Source organism: Dermatophagoides farinae, chromosome 2, assembly GCF_024713945.1.
Source record: "Dermatophagoides farinae isolate YC_2012a chromosome 2, ASM2471394v1, whole genome shotgun sequence".
NCBI classification, from domain to species: domain Eukaryota; kingdom Metazoa; phylum Arthropoda; class Arachnida; order Sarcoptiformes; family Pyroglyphidae; genus Dermatophagoides; species Dermatophagoides farinae.
In genome coordinates this window covers 1,332,669-1,350,823 of record NC_134678.1, presented here as the reverse complement: position 1 = coordinate 1,350,823, position 18,155 = coordinate 1,332,669, and the positions used below count along the sequence as shown (strand labels likewise).

The following is an 18,155-nucleotide window of genomic DNA, read 5'->3' as shown; positions in this document are numbered from 1 at the left end:
AAACAGGGACCCAAATATTCAATTTTCGAATTACGCATGAGCCAGAAATGAAATATGATCACGTGATGAATAATTCAAAAACAATGTGACATTAATTATTGACAGAGAATTTTTTTCTGTTTTATTTTGCACTCTGTGTGCATTCAACATTTGTGATTTTTTTTTTTGGTTAGAAAATTTTTACATTTTTTTTTTACTAAAATCAAATCAAAACAAATGTCATTTTTGTTCCAAATGAAATTCTGATTAATTGAAATTCTATTTTTGCTTTTGTGATACACACACACACACAGTTTTGGATTGAATACAAAAAAAAAAAATGATGTCGTCATTATTGGAATCAAATATCATCGATAATGATGAAAATTATGAAACAACCACAACATGGAAACAACAATCAATTTCATTGCTATTCACCATTTTTCTTTCAATATTATATCCAGCTTCACTTTATGTTTGGCGTGATTCAGCCCGAATTGATCGTAATGATCCAATGATTATAAAAAGAAATTTCTTTAGCGTCACAATCATATCGTTGATTTCATTACAATTATTAAATCTATTTCGACAATTCACTAGAACTTTGCCACCAGATTCACCATTAATGGCCGATTCAACAATTATTATTAATTATTTTATTTATAAACATTATCCAAATAATTGGAATCTTATCGCTGATTGTGTGATCAAACCGATGATGTTCATTATGATTCTATTTATTGGACCAATTTTTTGCGATTTAAATTTAAATAATATACGAAATTATAAAATTATAATGAATAGAACATCTATATACAATATGATTCAATCATCATATAATTTATCAATATTGAAAATATTACGAAATCTTATTGTTGCACCATTTACTGAAGAATTTTTATTTCGCGGTATATTGATCGCCATTCTATCACCATTTTGGTCAAAATTATCATGTATATTGATATCATCAACATTATTTGCATTGATGCATACACATTCATGTTTGGTACGATATTTTATTAATGATAAATACGATTCGGATGATATTATCGCTACAATTATTCAATGTATTTATACCGGTTTTTTTGGTATTATTGCTGCCGTACATTATCTATCATACGGTCATCTTGTTACACCTATTCTGTTGCATTTCTTTTGTAATCTTAATGGTTTACCAGATTTTCCAAGGATATTGGAAAATCGTCTCTATTTTCATTTAACTATTGTTGGATTTACAATCTGGTTTTATTATTTCATTAATCTATTCATAACATTATTATGATTCATTCTTGGACCATTTACCACAAACAAACACACATACAAACACATATTGACTAGTCATTTTAATTGGCCTGCTACTCTATAATTGATGATCATAACAAATGTCAGAAAAAAATAACCAAAATTCATTTGCCAAAAAAATAAATAAAAAACAATAAAATCCGAATTTAAATAAAAACAAAATTAATATTACCATTTTATGACAATAGATGGCGATTTGACTGGCTCAAATTATTTTGTTTTCATATTATTATGATATATCATCAATGTGTTGATGATGGATGATTCGAAAACGAAAAAAATTCGTATCATCAATCATTTTGAACATCATGAACGACAAGAATTATGTCAAACACGACCAAAATATCGTAATGGTCGACGACAAACAGCTATCAAAGTTTTCACCATTGCTGATGAATCATTTTATCTTTTAATACATAAAGTTCCCACATTATCCGGTGTTAATGTTGGTGAAGATCTGAGAATTCTATGCGAAACATTTGGTACAATCGAAAAATTTGAATTGGTCGATTATCCACAACAACAACAACAACAAAAAGAATCATTCACAAATGTTTACATGGTTAAATATGAAAAAATAATAGATGCAATTCGTGCAAAAAAACGTATGGATGATTATGAATTTCTTGGATCATTATTACATGTTTGTTATGCACCTGAACATGAAACTATTGCCGATATTCGTTGCAAATTGAATGCACGTAAACGTTATGTTGGTATAAAATTGGCACAATGTACAAATTTATTGAAGAAAAATAAATAATTTTACAATTGAATTTGTTTATTACTACGTTCAATACGATGAACAAGAAATGCATTAATATCTAAATCGATTTTAGCTGAAATATCCAAAATCATATCATCGGTAATCACTTGTGATAGCTGAAATTTTGAATCACCAGAACATGACCATTGTTGTTGTGTGGATTTTGATGATAATATTTTCGAATCATAAAGATTAGCCATTTGTCGTAAGAATTCACAATCATCGTTAATCAATAGATTCATTCGTAAATCATAATCTTTTTCATTCAAATCGATTATGGCACGATAAATATGATATGAACGTTCCAATTCAAACCATTTTGGACATTTTATTTCATTATCTTTGATATTCATCGATTTCTTGGAACGATTATTTCGTTGATTACGAACAAAAAAACGAATGTCTGTTTTTGTTGAATTATAAGTGGCAAGATATGCGCTTACATATGTATAACATAATGATGGTGACATTGATTCGATAAATTGGCGGACATTTTTATTCAAACCATTTATGACCATGCCGCTAATTTGATCCATTATTTCCTGTAGATATGGTTGAAATTTTACATACAAATGTCCACTTTTATTGTATAAAGCGATTTCATCATCATTCAATGGTGTGGTATATTTTTCAAAATATTTATGACAAATAAAATTTAGATTAGGAAAATCATTCTCAAATGGTGTCAATGTTTTCAATATAAGATTGACAAATGTTCGATACAATTTATGTGTATCATTTTTGGGCAATAATGATGATTGTGTTAATAATTGAAAAAGTTCTTCCTGTTCATATGGTTCAAATGATATTTGTAATGCATTCATTTTGAAATCTGTGGTCAATCGAAATAATCGTTCCAAATGATGTTTAAAAATCCAAATCACCGTAATCGGACATATGTGGCCAGTTAATTGATCAAGATTATTCAATAGATAGATTAAATTTTCATTATTTTCTTCAATTAAAATATCAGCATTATCTATAACGATGATGATTTTATTATTATCATGTAAACTTGTTTTTTGTCGATATATTTGCAATAGTTTTATCATATAATCAATAAATTGAATTGGATTTAAACATTTTTTCGATACAAATTCACTATCATCATCATCGCCATCATTGTCGGTGTTTGAAAATTTTTCATTTAAATAATCTTTAAATTGTTGTAGAATTTTATCATAAAAAAATCGATTCGAATTATCCAAATTTATCATATCGAACCAAAGATAAATATATTCAAATTGATCGAGTAACATTTTTGTGATGCAAGTTTTACCGGTTGATTTTGGTCCATTCAAAATGATATTATGAATATCGTTTAATTTTAAAAAATGTGACAATTTTCTTATCTGTCGATGGCGGCAAAGAAATTTCGTTTCAACATTGGCAACAATATTGTTGGTTGACATTTTTTTTATTTTTAATTTTCAATCAGAATAAAAAAAAAACGCGGCAAACAAAGTCAAACACGTTTTTTGGCCTCAAAAAAAAAAAAAAAAAAAAAAATACATTGGCCACTCACACATATTTTATGGATGGATCAAATCACAATATGATTTTGGGTGTTGATGGATTATTTTTCTTTGAAAAAAAATTGATTTTATTTTTATTTATATTTTTTTTCCATAATCATCATGATTGCCTAAATTCTCTTTTTCGATTTTACGGGTTACAGACACACACACACACACACAAGCAAACTAGCCTTCATATTTTTGTTACCATTTTTTTTGCATTGTGATTCATAACATTTTTTTATTTTAAAAAAAATGCATCAAGCTTCAAAACCACAGATTGTTCCACGAACATCTTTGTTGAAGAAAAAAAATTCTACTGAAAATTCTTTGGAACCAAAAAATAGTGATAAAATAATGACCAAACCAGCTTTACCGGTAAAACCAATGATCGCTACAAAGCCATCATCATCGATTCAACCAATTCAAAATGATTCGGCAATTTCTTCACTTCAAAATCAATCGACAGATAGTTCAATGACAAATCTGTCCAATCATCATCATCATCATCATAATCATACAGATAACTTACCAGATAAAACAAAAATATCGATGAAAAAAGTCGAAGAAATTGCCCAAACATCATCACTGTCATCGACGATAAATAAATCACCATGGAAAAAATCGAATCGTATAAAATTTCGTCTGACTAGTACCGATTTAAATCGATTAAGATTACGAAAAGATTTTGATGATAAAAATATTGATTCCAAAGGAAACAATCTAATCTATGATATTCGTGAAGATGAAGAACAAATTAAAAAGATGAATGAAATATGTGAACTTTTAGTGGCCGGTGGTTATTTTCGTGCCCGTATTAAAGGATTACATAATTTCGATAAGGTTTGGTTTCATATTTTGATCGTTAATTAAAATTAATTTTGAAATAAATTCTTTAGATTATCGGTGGAATGTGTTGGGCAATTCAAATGTGCAATATCGATTTAGATGTAGATATATTTTATCAGGAAAATCTTTCCATTGGCCAGAAAATGTATGTATTTTTCTCTCTCCTTGATTTTCTTATTAATAATGAATGAATGATTCTTTTGGCAGTTCGTTGACTGAAAAAATTGTCGGTGTACTTCAAAAGATGAAGTGTCCATTTAAGTTGGAACCACATCAAATACAAGGAATGGATTGTATCCATATTTATCCAGGTAATATCTCATAAAGTTCGTATATCGATATCAACTAATTAAATCCGAAATATAGCTATTCAATGGCTTGTAAAGAAATCACTTGAAACACGTCAACAAATGGCTGATTATGTTCGTTTATATTCTTGCTGGCAATTTGATCGTACATTTACTCATAACAACAATGATGATCAACAAAAATGTCCATCATTAGCTGTGATAATCAATGATCATAATGAATTGATTGATCCAATCAAATCTAATATACAAAGACGTTTTTTACATCCCAATCGAAATAAGCTAAAAGATGAATTGATTCGTGTAAAAACAACATTATTGGAATACGGTGTCATATGTAGTGGTACCGGTTTGGATGAACGAATTGTTTCACATTCAGATCTGACCAATGATGTAATTGAATCCACTAATGATGGCATAATAACCACCAAACAACAACAACAACAACCTGAATCTGATTGTAAAAATCTTTTGGAATCAATGACCAAAACTGATGATAGTAGAATGGGAAATACACAAAAAGTTTCCACATCGATTGTTGTCAAAATTGTTGGTGAACAATCGGATGAGATTAAACGCTTGGCAGAAGATTATGAAAGAAAGAAAACATTAATGAGTGCCGAGGATGCTGAATTTCTAAAAGAAGAATCGAAATTAAAAATGGAGATTTTGGCCAAAAGAAAAGAGCTCAATCAATTATTGCAGAATAAAAATGAAGAAAAATTAATGTCTATAAAGGTATAATTGTTCATTTATTCATTCTATAAGAATTTTTTTCAAATTTATTTTCAAAACCAGGAAAAACTAAAAATACTCGATAAGAAAAGTGAAGAATTACAAGAATTAGAAAAGACTGAACAAAATGATGAAACAATAAAATCGGAAAAAATTCATTTGACTGAATTGTTGAATGTATTACGAAAACAAAAATCTGAATTAAAACAACACTGTCGTGAAGAGAAACAACGTTTAGAAAGACAAATTGAATCAATTGAATCTCGTCAAGTTACCACTGATCAATTGAATGATAAACTAAAAGAAATTGATCAAGAATTACATGTTTACGATGAACGTCATTCGAATGTTAAAAAAGATTTATCATTAATCAATAAAAAATATTCTATAATACAAAGAAAATTTGATGACGTTCCTAATCGAACTGAATTGGCACAATATCAAAAACGTTTTCTGGAACTTTATAATCAATGTATGTCTCTTTTTTTATGTGAACAAGATTATTTCATTCTCATAAAACAAAAAAAAAAATTTTTATTCTATTCGATCCACAGTATCAACAAAACATAATGAAACAAAAAAATTTTACACCCTCTACAATACACTATCGGATGAACGAATGTATCTGGAAAAAGAATTTAATCTAATCAATTCCATATTGGAAAATTTTCAAAAGTATGTTGTTTTGTTTTTTTTTTGTATTTCTATCATCTGACTGACCGGTTTTTTTTCTTCATTCATCAATACAAAAAACAAAAAGAGCATCGATATCAAATTTAATGGTAAAACATGAATTTTTGGTCAAATTTCAACAAACAGTCGATTCAATTATTGATAATAAATTAAAAGTAGTACAACGGTTACAGAATGAAAAAGAAAAACGTAATCAACTTAATGTCCAATATCAGCGATTAATTGAAGAACAAAGGCTTTATTATATTGCTGTTAAAGCTTTCAAAGAGGTAAATTATATTATATTTTATTAATTTTCCTAAAAAAAATTTCATTTTAACAATTTTTTTTTGTTCACCCCACCAAAACCAAAACAAAAACAAAAACAACAACAATAGGAATGTAAAATAAACGAACAATTAATTGTAAAATTGGACAAGATTAACAAAAAATGAAATTATTAAATAAATAAAATTGTTTAAAAACTTGTTTCTTCTTCGGTGGTTTCCATGAGTTTTTCACCATCTTCAAGACGTTCACGTTGTTCACGTGCAAATGATAAGAAAATTTGTTCAAGATTTGTTTGACTTACAGAATAATCTTCTAATTTAAGTGTTTCTTTGTTCTTTTCAATCACAACGAATATTTCACTACAACGTATCACATAATCATCTTGATTCTGGATTACATATTCTATTTGATTATTATGTATAGCTTTCAATTGGCTTGTTGGAAATGTTTGCGATATAAATGATTTGATTTTTTCAATTTTTTTCTCCAATTCATTCAATGATTGACGACGTAAACTTGATACATAAAGTTTATCTTGCATTACTTTCAATGTAAGATTATAGCTATTACCATATTTATTTTTCAAATGTAATGGACTACCAATACATTTAATTTGGCCATTCACCATGATTATCAATCGATTACATAAGGCTTCACATTCTTCCATTGAATGTGATGTTAATACGATAGAAATGTTTTGTTTAAGTTTTCGGCCAATTGCTTCCCAAAGACATCTTCGTGCAACTGGATCAACACCAGATGTTGGTTCATCCAAAAATGAAACGGCTGGATTTCCCAATAAAGCCTAAGTTAATTACAATAATGAAGAAGTTAATTAATAATAATTAGCTAACAAAAATGTGGATTATACATACAATTGCTGTACTCAATTTTCGTTTATTACCACCACTATATGTTTTAGTCAATTTATTTAAATGCATTTCGAAATATAATAACCGACTTAATTCGGTGATTTGTTCGGCAATATCACATTCATTGATTCCTCTTAACCGTGAATAGAATCGAAGTGTTTCTTGGCCGGTTAAATCATCTAATAATGCATCAAATTGTGGACAATATCCAATTCTTCCTAATGTTTTATATGGTTCTTTTTTCACATTGAAACTATTAATGAAAATATCACCAGATGTAATTGTTTCATCACCAGTTATCATTTTGAATGTTGTTGTTTTTCCAGCACCATTTACACCCAATAAACCAAAACATTCACCTTTACTTACACAATAGGAGATATTATTAACGGCGGCAAATTTTCCATATTGTTTTTTGAGATTATTGATGACCAATGAATATTTAGGATATTCGCCAGTAGAAACAATTTTATCGACAAATGATTTTTCAGCTTGTACATCTTCATCTAATCCAGAATTTGTTGTTCGCAATGATTTGTTGTTGTTTGAAAATTTTCTACTCATTAATTTAATAAAATTTTTCAATGATTCTATCGTATTCACTTCAATAGTGAACAATATAAGCCAATAGATTATAGCACTACCAATCACATATATTAGGCTCAATCCAATTCCTGGTTCATTTAATGAGAGATAATTTTCTTCAAAATTCAAACAAACTTCATGGCAATAATCTGTAAAAGAGAAACCAAGACAAAACAAAACAAAAAATTAGCAAAGACAATCATATTAAAAAAAAAATAGAATTTTACCTTTACAACATGGTCGAATTGCTTCAAGTCGATCATCTATGTGTGGTAGTTTGAAATATTTACATAAATCTTGAATAGACATTCCATTATATTCTAAATGGCAAATCTTATTATTTCGATAATTCGTCTGAAGATTACCGGTAATTTTGCTTATATCAAATAACGGTATCAATAGATGAAACAATGGTTTCAATATATGATTAACATTCAATAAATCAAATTCTTTGATTGCTGTTAATTGATCGGCAATCATTGATGTTATGCCACTTAATATAAGTACTAGACTTAATCTCGCATAAGCTGTGGCCGGAATAGTGAAGAAAAATGATGCTGAATAAACAAATGGAAGTAATGCAAATCCACATAGACTGTAGCCAATAAATATGTAAAGGCTTTGTTCATCTTCATGAAGATTTTCCACTTTGAATGCCTGAAGTGTAATGATTATCGTCAATATCGACAATAGATAAAGTATGTAATCTAAAACCAAAAATGATAGCCAATAGAATGCCATACGAAGACCGGATATTTTTTGTAAATGTTTAGCTTTGACAACTCTTTCCTCGACGATTAATATGGCGAAACTGCTCAGGAAAAATGATAAGCCCATAATGATTGATTGTATAACTTGAAAATCTCCTTGTACGGATATTGGTGTTTTAATTTTATTGAATTTTTCTGCAATAGTCAATGGCATCGGATAATTTGATACGGATAATTGTAGATTTTTTCTGCCAAACAAATGTCGTATGAGAGCTTGATCAACATATTTCAATGATATCGATGGTGTATGGTATGGTTGATCGTTGAACATGGCAACCACTTTTAATTCAAATCTAGAATCATTTGCATATTGAAATAATGCCGATGTAACATATTCATAATTATAAACAAAATTATTGACCGATACAATTTCATTCGCAACAATCGATTCATTCACATTAGGAATGGCTGAGAAAAAAAAACGATAATAAAAATTCAATCAAAAAACCAATAATTTTCACTTACCAATAATTCTATCACTACGGATTTCATGTTTCAATACATCTTCATAATCTTTGGCCAACGAAAGTGAAAGATTATCATTATGGACAAAATATTTCACCAATGGATTGTGGAATTGATTCAGACTCATTGTTAATTTTCTAAATGCAGCCAATTGCGGTATTGTTCGCATCATTAATAATGTTGAGATTAGAATTAAAATCGGTAGAATAAATTGTGTTATCGTCAATACTGGATTTCGATATGAATAAAGTATTCGTTTGATTAATAATGCACGGAATTGTTGTGCAATCAGTTTTGATCCGGAATTTTTTACTCTTGTTACATATTTGTTGTTGTCGCTATATTTGTCAACATTAACAGAGAAAGAATTTTCACCATTTTTATTGAATGTTAATGATTCAGCTTTCTGTTGATTATGGCTTCCAACTCTGAATATATTTATCGAAAAAGAAAATCAAATCAAATTGAATTTTAACCAATCAATTGAATACACTTCTTACTTTAGAAAAACTTCTTCCATGGTTGTGATTGAAATTCCATAATTGACAATCTGATCAACAAGATCGGTTTCAATACATCGTAATAATGGCCCAAAATTTGAAATCTGTTCACTTGGTAATGAATATGTTATTTCAATGCCAACAGAACTTTCAATCTTTGCATCTTTCACATGATCATAGACAATTTTTGTAATCGAATCCGTATCAATATTAGCGGTTTTTTTCTCCATTCGTAAATGATAACCAGCACCAAAATGTCGTTTCAGAAATAATGAAGATCCATAACAACGTAAACTACCAGAATCCATGATGGCAATTCGATCACCAAGAATCTTTATTATCAAGAAAAAAAATTGAAAATTTTCATATTTTGCATGATAATAATACATACATCAGCTTCTTCCATAAAATGTGTGGAAATAATGATAACTCTACCCAATTTTTCCTGTAACAATAGATCCCAAATAAAACGCCGAGCCGATACATCCATACCGGATGTTGGTTCATCAAGAATAACAATTTTCGATCCACCAATCAATGCAATTCCAACCTTTCAAGATAAAAAAATAATGATCAATTGATTAATCAAAACAACAAACAAACATACCGATAATTTTCTTTTCATTCCACCAGATAGATTACATGCTTGAACTTTAAATTTATCTTTTAAATCCAATTTTTTTACCATCGTTTTAACTTCATGTCGAATTTCTTTATCCGTTAGATCAGTATGTTTTAAACGGCAATAAAAATCCAAATGTTCTTCCGTTGTCATTTCATCGAATAATAGATTCGATTGTGGACAAATACCAAGACTGGAACGTATTCGATTCATATCGGTTCGAACATCATAACCATTTACGATTGCTGTACCATTAGTCGGTGGAAATAGACCACAAAGCAGCGATATGGTTGTTGTTTTTCCTATGGGTTTTTTTTTTGCATATTTGAAATTGATTTTTAAAAAAATTAAAAATTAATCAGCAATTACCTGCTCCATTATGTCCCAATAATGCTGTAATTTGATTTTCGAAAACATTAAAACTTAAATTTCTAACCGAATACGTTTTGCCATTATCATATGTTTTGCAAAGATTACGAATACTAATGCCAACTTTAAGATTTCTTGGATATGCTTCGATTGTATCGGTATCAATATTACCATTTTCAATGCTTTTACTACGAACAATAACAACATCATCATCATCATTTTCGTCATCACCACCATCATTATGATTTTTGGATGGAAACCAATAATTTTTTGTAAATGGAAAATACCATGGTAATGGTACACCATATTCACCAGGAAATGCTAATGTCATATACCAAGTGATCACTAAATATATGAATGAATTGACCACGAACATAATCAATATAACTAAAAATGTTAACGAATCATTCGGTATTGCCGGATCGGCTATATTATCCCATGTGATTGGAATGCCACGTGTTTCACGTATCAACATAATGAAAACACCTAAAGACATGTCTGTATTAGGCATAAAACAATTGATAATTTTTGCCAATAATGTATAGTTACTAGAGAATGGAAAAAAAAGAATTAAATCAAAAAAAATTTCAAATCAACAACAAAACCAAAACACTCACTTGTATTGTTGTATCATCGGATAATATGGTAAATACGTTAGAAACGAAACGATTCCGGTGACAATTCCAGCAATATTAGCCTAGAGAGAAAGAAGAAAATTTCCGGAAATTAAAATTTCATCAAATCACAAATCATCAATGGATTTTTTACCTTTGAAAAAAATGTGCTCAACATAAAAGAAAAACAGATGTTACAAGTTTGATAGAGAAAAAAATAAACAAACAATATGGTTGAATCCGTGATCAATATCGGTGGACTATTGGTGGCGAAACGAATTTTCAAAAATACAATAATCAAAATGATTGCCGGTATCATGATTATGGTGGCTTTAATAAAATGTGCAATAAAATGATATTTTTCTTTCAGGCCCATCATTTTCATTGATTCTTTCATACGTTTTTCTTTTTCATTTACAATCGTTTTTGTTAAATTAATGGCAGAAAAATAGAAACTAAACATAAAGATTGTTGGAAAAAGAAAATTCAAACTAAATAAGAATAAATCATCAATATATTTTGGATATGGAAATCGTTGTCCTTTTAATTCGATTTCAAGTAAATCATTTATGGCTTCGGTATCATTAGCGAATAAAGTTTTAGCAATGGCCATTGATAGCAAATGTTGAATAAATAGAAAACCTTCATCTTCATAGCCAGGCATACCACCATTTGTTTGATTTTTTTCTCTTGGACCACTAGGCATAACATTTTTCATTACCATTTGTGTTTTCCAATCATTAATTTCCATTCGATTTTGTTTAATAGTTCGAGGTATATTACTGAAACGTAATGTAAATTCAATATTTGATTTGGTTAATTGATCGAATTCAATACCACATAGAACAAAATCTTTTTCCACTAAATAATGATCAATCATTTCGGATGAATCATTGAATCCTTTGATCTCTGGTGAACACGGCATCTTAAGATTGAACACTGAATCGGAACATTGTTTTTTTAAATCATTGACTAGATTTTTCATAATCTCATCATTTTGGTTCGTTTTCGGTGTATAGTAGATCATAAAGTTGGAATTTAATTCCAATATTTTTGGTATTTCTAATAAATCAAATTCATCATAGATTTTTGGTTGCGGATATTCGGTGACAGCAACTTTTGTACGAATAATGGCCACCAATAGGACTAGAATACAAGGTACGATTAATTCTAAAAATGTTGCCAGTCGATGTCGTAATTGAATCTTGAAATTTTTTCTCAATAATAGCCATATATCAAGACAGGCATCATTTAATGCCGATCGTTGATGATTGGACATTTTTTTTTTTGGTTTTGGTTTTGGTTTTTATTTTTCTTTTCAGGCCAATAAAATGATGGTCAAATTTTTAATCTTTGATTGAAAAAAAAACACAAACAAAACAAAACAAAACAAGAAAATTAAATTAATTTTTAGCTGGAAAACAAACACAAATACACACACACACAAACACAAACAACATCAAATCATCAATGATCAATAAATGATTGCAATCAAATATGGATGGATTTTTTTTTTTTTTGATCTTGTTTTACCGTATTGTAGCCATAATTGATCACGATGATGATGATGGTGGTTGCTATCCAATCAACAACAACGACAATTATTTAGTGATGGTGTTTTCATAACATTTTTTAAAATTTTTTTTTAATCAATCAAATAGGATTTGTATACTTGTCGTAATAGCTGTAATTTTTAAAATATAAAAACTAAATATCTACCAACAATCGACGACTCATACTTTGCTCTTTTTGCAAAAAACAAACAAACAAATTCTTTTGGCCAGAATCAAAACAATGATGATGATATCATGTTGTTATATTATTTAAGCGCGCGCATAATTTTCACTGTTGTTGTTGTTGTTGTTGGAAACTATTCTCTCATGTTACTTACCCACACACACACACACACACTATGTTTTGTATACGAAATTCTGAAATTCCCGAAGAATTTTCTTTTCCATTTCTACTATTTCAACATTTCAAATTTTTTACTATTTATAATCATATTTTTTTTTTGTTCTTGGATTTTGCTCAATTTTTTATTTGATTAAAACATTAAAGAAATTATTATTATTATTATTGTGATGATGATAATTCAATTAAATTCAATGTCAAAAACTCATTTCTATGGTTACGACCGAAATCTGTTGGTGATGTATATATTATATATATGATTTTAAGGTTCAAATTTTAATATACGATAATCACCATCAATGATTGGTTCAAATGTGACAAATTCATTTTCTTGTTCCCTTTCTATGGTAACATTATCATCATTGTGATTATTATCATGGAAAATTGTTATTGTTTTTTCTATACCGCATCGATTATTGTGGCAACCACCAAATGGGCAATTTTCAATTGGATCAGGTGCACCAAAACGACGACAACGATATATAACATTGTGATTACAATCATCACCAATAAGTTGATGTCCACAAAATAATTGATTTCGATGAAATCGAATTCCTTTACATGTACATTTCATATTTTTCATGCAATTGTTTCCTGATATTTATATGTAAGACAAATTGTAGATTAATTAATAAAAAAGATTTAATCAATATAAAAGAATTATACTTGAATGGAGATTATGATTGCAATCAACGTTTGTTGTCATCATATGTATTTCATCATCATTATGAGTACGTGGACAAGCACCAATTTTAGCTGCCATTATTACTGTTGATGTTGTTTTTCATTTGAACTTTGAGTACATAAATAAAGTTTACTGTGATCACAATTGATCAATTGATTACCACAGAATAACAATGATGATGATGATGATGATTGCCGTTTATTATTATGTCGTCGTTGACATCTACATTGATTATCATCATCATCATCATTTTGTACAAAATTTAACAAATTTATTATGACAAAGATGATAACAATGACGATGGATGATGATGATGATAAGACAAACGGATTTGATAATTTTTTCATCGAAACAAATTCTTGGATCGACAAAAAAACCGAAACTGGTAAAAAAAAAGTAAAGTCAAGACAAAAATGTTGGCTTTATCATTGATTATCATCTAATCATCGAGCATTTCATGGACACCATCACACAACAGTGAATTGAATGAACCGAAAATCAATGATGCATGCATGTTGCTGCTGCCTTTGCTCTACCTGTAAGTTAGTCATACTGTAAAGTTTTTTTTTATTGAATAATTTCATTTTGAATTTTTTTTTCTTTTTCATTGAAAATTAAAATTTTTCAATTTAGCGTCAAAATATAATTAATTAATAAACAATAGACAACACACACACACACAAACTTGACCTAAATCATTGATTTTTTTTCACACATATTGTTCTTGTATACAAAAAAAAATTGATCAATAACAATCGATCAATTTATAATTTGATTGATTGATAATTATGATTCACTCATCACACATTGGCTGTGTGGATAATAAGCAGCGTTTATTTGTCTGGATTGTCCAATTGGCAGTCATCAATCATCATTCGTATTTATTAACATGGTTGATAAAATGACTTGGTGTGCAAAAAAAGAAAATTGACCGACAAATTGTATACCTTGGTAATCGACATTTTTTTTCTGTTTACGAAATTTTTTTTTTTGCATTCAGAATTTTAAATTTTGCAATCAACATCACACACAGGAGATAAAAATCACATGATCCCGGATATTATATTGTATATATACACTAAATCCTGTCGATTATTTATACAATGACATGATCAGAAAATATCAAAAAAAAAAAAAAATAAAAATAAAATGAATCATCATCCAATGTAATTTCCAATTGATATTTCCAACCAAGTTACCTGTTGCTATTAGTATTTATTTCTGAATTTTTCTTTTTTTTTTTAAATGTAAAGTAAATCTATCCGGTGGTATGGTTGAACATCGACATCGACCGGAAATGTGAGGAAATCATAATCATTTCTATGTGTGTGTGCTATACATATGTCTAAATCTAAGGAAAAAAAATGACAACAATGAAAATTCAAGGCCAATGGTCTTATGGTATGTATGTGACAACATAGAAATCACAATGTTTTTTTTTTGTTTTAGAAAAGATTGCAACAAATCAAAATGTTGAGACATTTTTTTTTCGTTTTTTGGTTTTCATAAACAACTTACCTTTTTGTTTTTTTTTGGTGGAAAGAGAAAATGTTACAAATTAAGGCAAAAAAAAAACTCACCACAAACAAGAAAGCTATTGTTTCTATAATACGTTGCATGGGTTTTTTTTCTCGACTTTATTCAAACAAACTATATATCCGTTCAATTTTTCGATTCATGAGTTTTTTTTTCTTTATTGTAAAAGTTGTTTTATTGTCACTTGATGGTTGCACCAACGAATCTAACACACACACATCAAATGTTACAACGTACAAACGTGAAATTTTTTTTTTTTAAATCATGTAACTAGTGTTTGTTGATTTGACGAAATTCCAGCAAAACATTGAAAACAGAATCAACATCAAATCGTTTGAAAATCATCATTTGAAATTCCATTTTTGAATAGAAAAAAAATGATGAAATTGAAACAATTTTTCATCATCAATTTTTTATTACTAACAATAAATGTCGTAATAGGCGATACTATCGATGTTTCAACATCAATATCATCGATTATTAATTCAACAATGTTAAATAATAATAATAGTTATGTGCCAGTTAAAGAAAATGGAAATTCAACAACGATCAACAATGAATCATCATCATCATCATCATTGACGAATGTTACCACCGATAGTAATGCAAATGTATACAATGGTATCGTAATTGATAATAAAGATCCACTTGAAGTGAATGCTCAACAACAGAATCCATTTTTGGCTAATCGAATGAGTGGAGGTGGTGGTGGTGGTATCAATCCACAAATAGCAATGATATTACGGAATAATCCACGTTTACAATTACTTGCACAACAGAATCCGGTTATGGCACAGCAAATAATGAGAAATCCACAGTTATTACGTGATCCAATTATTCAAAGTAATTTATTTTTTTTTTTTGCTAGCTGAATTCTCATTATTGAAATTTTCATCAATTTATAGGAGCTATTCAATCACAATTATCACCAGGACAGCAACAAGGTTTACTAGGACAAATTGGCCAACTTGGATTGAATGGTCTGAATGGTCTTGGACGTGCTCTTAATCCACTTGGTTTGAATCCATTGAATCCAATGAACAACAATAATAATAATAATAATAACAACCGCAACAATATCAATCGGATGAATCAGATGAACAATCGGAATCAACAAAATTTTGGATTGCCACAACAGCGACATCCACAGAATTTTGGTCAAGGTATGATTATTTGTTTGTTTGATGATTTTTATTGAAAATCTATCCATTCTATTCATAATACAGTCAATCCAAACCATCAAGATAGGCTCAATGGAGGTTATTACGGTGGTAATGATAATTATGCAAATCAAACACCAGCACCAGAAACAGAAAATGAAATTGATGATGGATCATCACATGGTGATGAAGATAGTGAAAATCATGTTGATCCTGGACAACAAGATTATGGTGGTGGTGGTGGTGATGACAATGGTGCCGGTGCTGGTGATGATTCACAACAAAATCCAGCTGATGATCCAGATATACAACAATTACAAAATTTTGGTGGTCCTCTCAATGATAATTTTCCTGAAGGACTATTTCCACCTGGTCTATTATCTAAAGAAGATATAGCTGAAATTCGTCGTCAACAAGAAAAACAACAACAGGAAGAAATGGAACGTGAACGTCGTAGACAACGGCAACCGAATCATCAATCAACAAGTCCAGATTATGATAATTCAGGTTCTGGTGAAAATGAAAATGGTGATGGTAGTGAACATCAAGATGCTGAATATCCTGAAGGTGCTGGTGATGGTGAACAACAACAACATAATGATCATGATGGTGAAAATAGTAGTAGTAATGAAAATCATCATGATGATGATCAATCACATAATAATAATGATGTTAATGGTGGCCATATAATCGATACAACACCATTACCACCTGCATATAAAAATGCCTATCAACCAATACAGCCACAATATCGTAATCATCCACATCGTAATCATATGCAACCTATTAATGAATATCACAGTGTTCCCGGTCAACATAATCATCATTCGAAAAATCAATTCAATCAACAACAACCACCAAATGGTAATTTGATTTAATTAATGAAAATTTTTTTTACTAATTATCAAATAATATTAATATAGTAGAATATGATCCAAATCATGGCCAATATCATCATGGTCATCCTCATCATCATCATAATTATAATCATCAACATCCAATGGGTTATTCTGCAACCACTTTTGCACCACCAATAACAACATCAAATCCAGGTGTTCATTATGATGAAACAGATGATTTTAATGATTCAAATATGTTGAATAGAGGTGGTGGTAGTGGTGGTGGCTATCATAATCGACAACCATTTAATGGTGGTTATTATCGAAATCAACCAAATATCCATAATAATCAAAAACCATTGATTTCTAGATCAAAAACATTACAACAACAATGGCCAGGATCACAGCAACAATATCCATTATCAACATTGAATAATAATGATGATGAATTACGACGGTCATCATTATTACAGAATGATGATGATGTAACGAATCCGGGTAATATGCCAATGAGATCACCAGGTTTATATTCAAATTTTATGAATAATCGTCGTAATAATCAATATCGACCAGATAGAATGATGGATAGAAATCGTGGATTGATATCGCAACCACGTGGATTCTGATTAGTTGCTAAATTTGTTCATATTTTTTTACATAATCATTTTTATTCACTTTATTGCCTTCCATCCACCGAAACCAATCAAATATTGATGCCAATTAGGCTTGTAATTTATTTATCACATTATTTCGCGCTTGAAAAATGTAATAAAATTCAAATTCATATTTTGATTTTAATTGGCTT

General features: G+C 29.1%; 7 protein-coding genes across 9 annotated transcripts; 4 read left to right on the top strand and 3 right to left on the bottom strand.

Moving 5' to 3' along the window:
- The first annotated feature begins 67 nt into the window (after window positions 1-67).
- On the top strand, window positions 68-1,423 carry Sras (Ras converting CAAX endopeptidase Sras). The gene has a single exon (XM_047062433.2). The coding sequence runs from the start codon at window positions 320-322 to the stop codon at window positions 1,259-1,261; it is 942 nt and encodes a 313-aa protein (XP_046918389.2). The 5' UTR covers window positions 68-319; the 3' UTR covers window positions 1,262-1,423.
- A 40-nt stretch (window positions 1,424-1,463) lies between these two features.
- Window positions 1,464-2,057, top strand: LOC124498648 (RNA-binding protein 48). Its single transcript, XM_047062435.2, has one exon. The coding sequence runs from the start codon at window positions 1,535-1,537 to the stop codon at window positions 2,042-2,044; it is 510 nt and encodes a 169-aa protein (XP_046918391.2). The 5' UTR covers window positions 1,464-1,534; the 3' UTR covers window positions 2,045-2,057.
- On the bottom strand, window positions 1,999-3,521 carry LOC124498645 (origin recognition complex subunit 5). Its single transcript, XM_047062431.2, has one exon. It carries the CDS (start codon window positions 3,457-3,459, stop codon window positions 2,047-2,049), a length of 1,413 nt encoding a protein of 470 aa, XP_046918387.2. The 5' UTR covers window positions 3,460-3,521; the 3' UTR covers window positions 1,999-2,046.
- Window positions 3,522-3,599: 78 nt separating this feature from the next.
- Window positions 3,600-6,617, top strand: fidipidine (coiled-coil domain-containing protein 93). Its single transcript, XM_047062430.2, has 8 exons — window positions 3,600-4,407; window positions 4,464-4,558; window positions 4,621-4,724; window positions 4,780-5,459; window positions 5,520-5,928; window positions 6,011-6,131; window positions 6,217-6,418; window positions 6,527-6,617. Exons 1-8 carry the CDS (start codon window positions 3,820-3,822, stop codon window positions 6,581-6,583), a joined length of 2,256 nt encoding a protein of 751 aa, XP_046918386.2. The 5' UTR covers window positions 3,600-3,819; the 3' UTR covers window positions 6,584-6,617.
- Window positions 6,409-15,787, bottom strand: LOC124498640 (phospholipid-transporting ATPase ABCA3). Of its 3 annotated transcripts, none has more exons than XM_075735716.1 (11): window positions 15,396-15,787; window positions 11,371-12,567; window positions 11,220-11,299; window positions 10,603-11,150; window positions 10,219-10,535; window positions 10,003-10,161; window positions 9,612-9,943; window positions 9,112-9,539; window positions 8,104-9,054; window positions 7,295-8,025; window positions 6,409-7,224 (listed from the first exon to the last, which is right to left on the bottom strand). In XM_075735716.1, exons 2-11 carry the CDS (start codon window positions 12,493-12,495, stop codon window positions 6,607-6,609), a joined length of 5,289 nt encoding a protein of 1,762 aa, XP_075591831.1. In that variant the 5' UTR covers window positions 12,496-12,567; window positions 15,396-15,787; the 3' UTR covers window positions 6,409-6,606. The 3 variants fall into 3 exon arrangements, with proteins under 3 accessions (XP_075591831.1, XP_046918384.2, XP_075591830.1); XM_047062428.2 differs by lacking the exon at window positions 15,396-15,787 and adding an exon at window positions 13,108-13,184; XM_075735715.1 differs by lacking the exon at window positions 15,396-15,787 and adding an exon at window positions 12,750-13,034.
- Window positions 13,223-13,990, bottom strand: LOC124498647 (uncharacterized). The gene is made up of 2 exons (XM_047062434.2): window positions 13,797-13,990; window positions 13,223-13,724 (listed from the first exon to the last, which is right to left on the bottom strand). Exons 1-2 carry the CDS (start codon window positions 13,891-13,893, stop codon window positions 13,393-13,395), a joined length of 429 nt encoding a protein of 142 aa, XP_046918390.2. The 5' UTR covers window positions 13,894-13,990; the 3' UTR covers window positions 13,223-13,392.
- Window positions 15,515-18,142, top strand: LOC124498643 (uncharacterized). Its single transcript, XM_047062429.2, has 4 exons — window positions 15,515-16,194; window positions 16,257-16,514; window positions 16,578-17,375; window positions 17,435-18,142. The coding sequence occupies exons 1-4, from the start codon at window positions 15,729-15,731 to the stop codon at window positions 17,974-17,976; spliced, it is 2,064 nt and encodes a 687-aa protein (XP_046918385.2). The 5' UTR covers window positions 15,515-15,728; the 3' UTR covers window positions 17,977-18,142.
- The last annotated feature ends 13 nt before the right edge of the window (window positions 18,143-18,155 follow it).

Excerpts from the sequence above, each read along its gene's own strand:
- LOC124498647 (XM_047062434.2), bottom strand. The coding sequence starts at position 13,893 with ATGGCAGCTAAAATTGGTGCTTGTCCACGTACTCATAATGATGATGAA. Across the intron at positions 13,725-13,796 it reads CAATCATAATCTCCATTCAA|GAAACAATTGCATGAAAAAT; the intron begins GTATAATTCTTT and ends TATAAATATCAG.
- LOC124498643 (XM_047062429.2), top strand. The coding sequence starts at position 15,729 with ATGATGAAATTGAAACAATTTTTCATCATCAATTTTTTATTACTAACA. Across the intron at positions 16,515-16,577 it reads TCCACAGAATTTTGGTCAAG|TCAATCCAAACCATCAAGAT; the intron begins GTATGATTATTT and ends TTCATAATACAG. Across the intron at positions 17,376-17,434 it reads TCAACAACAACCACCAAATG|TAGAATATGATCCAAATCAT; the intron begins GTAATTTGATTT and ends ATATTAATATAG.
- Sras (XM_047062433.2), top strand. The coding sequence starts at position 320 with ATGATGTCGTCATTATTGGAATCAAATATCATCGATAATGATGAAAAT.
- LOC124498648 (XM_047062435.2), top strand. The coding sequence starts at position 1,535 with ATGATGGATGATTCGAAAACGAAAAAAATTCGTATCATCAATCATTTT.
- LOC124498640 (XM_075735716.1), bottom strand. The coding sequence starts at position 12,495 with ATGTCCAATCATCAACGATCGGCATTAAATGATGCCTGTCTTGATATA. Across the intron at positions 10,536-10,602 it reads ATTGGGACATAATGGAGCAG|GAAAAACAACAACCATATCG; the intron begins GTAATTGCTGAT and ends AAAAACCCATAG. Across the intron at positions 8,026-8,103 it reads AATTCGACCATGTTGTAAAG|ATTATTGCCATGAAGTTTGT; the intron begins GTAAAATTCTAT and ends TCTCTTTTACAG.
- LOC124498645 (XM_047062431.2), bottom strand. The coding sequence starts at position 3,459 with ATGTCAACCAACAATATTGTTGCCAATGTTGAAACGAAATTTCTTTGC.
- fidipidine (XM_047062430.2), top strand. The coding sequence starts at position 3,820 with ATGCATCAAGCTTCAAAACCACAGATTGTTCCACGAACATCTTTGTTG. Across the intron at positions 4,559-4,620 it reads CTTTCCATTGGCCAGAAAAT|TTCGTTGACTGAAAAAATTG; the intron begins GTATGTATTTTT and ends TTCTTTTGGCAG. Across the intron at positions 5,460-5,519 it reads AAAAATTAATGTCTATAAAG|GAAAAACTAAAAATACTCGA; the intron begins GTATAATTGTTC and ends TTTCAAAACCAG.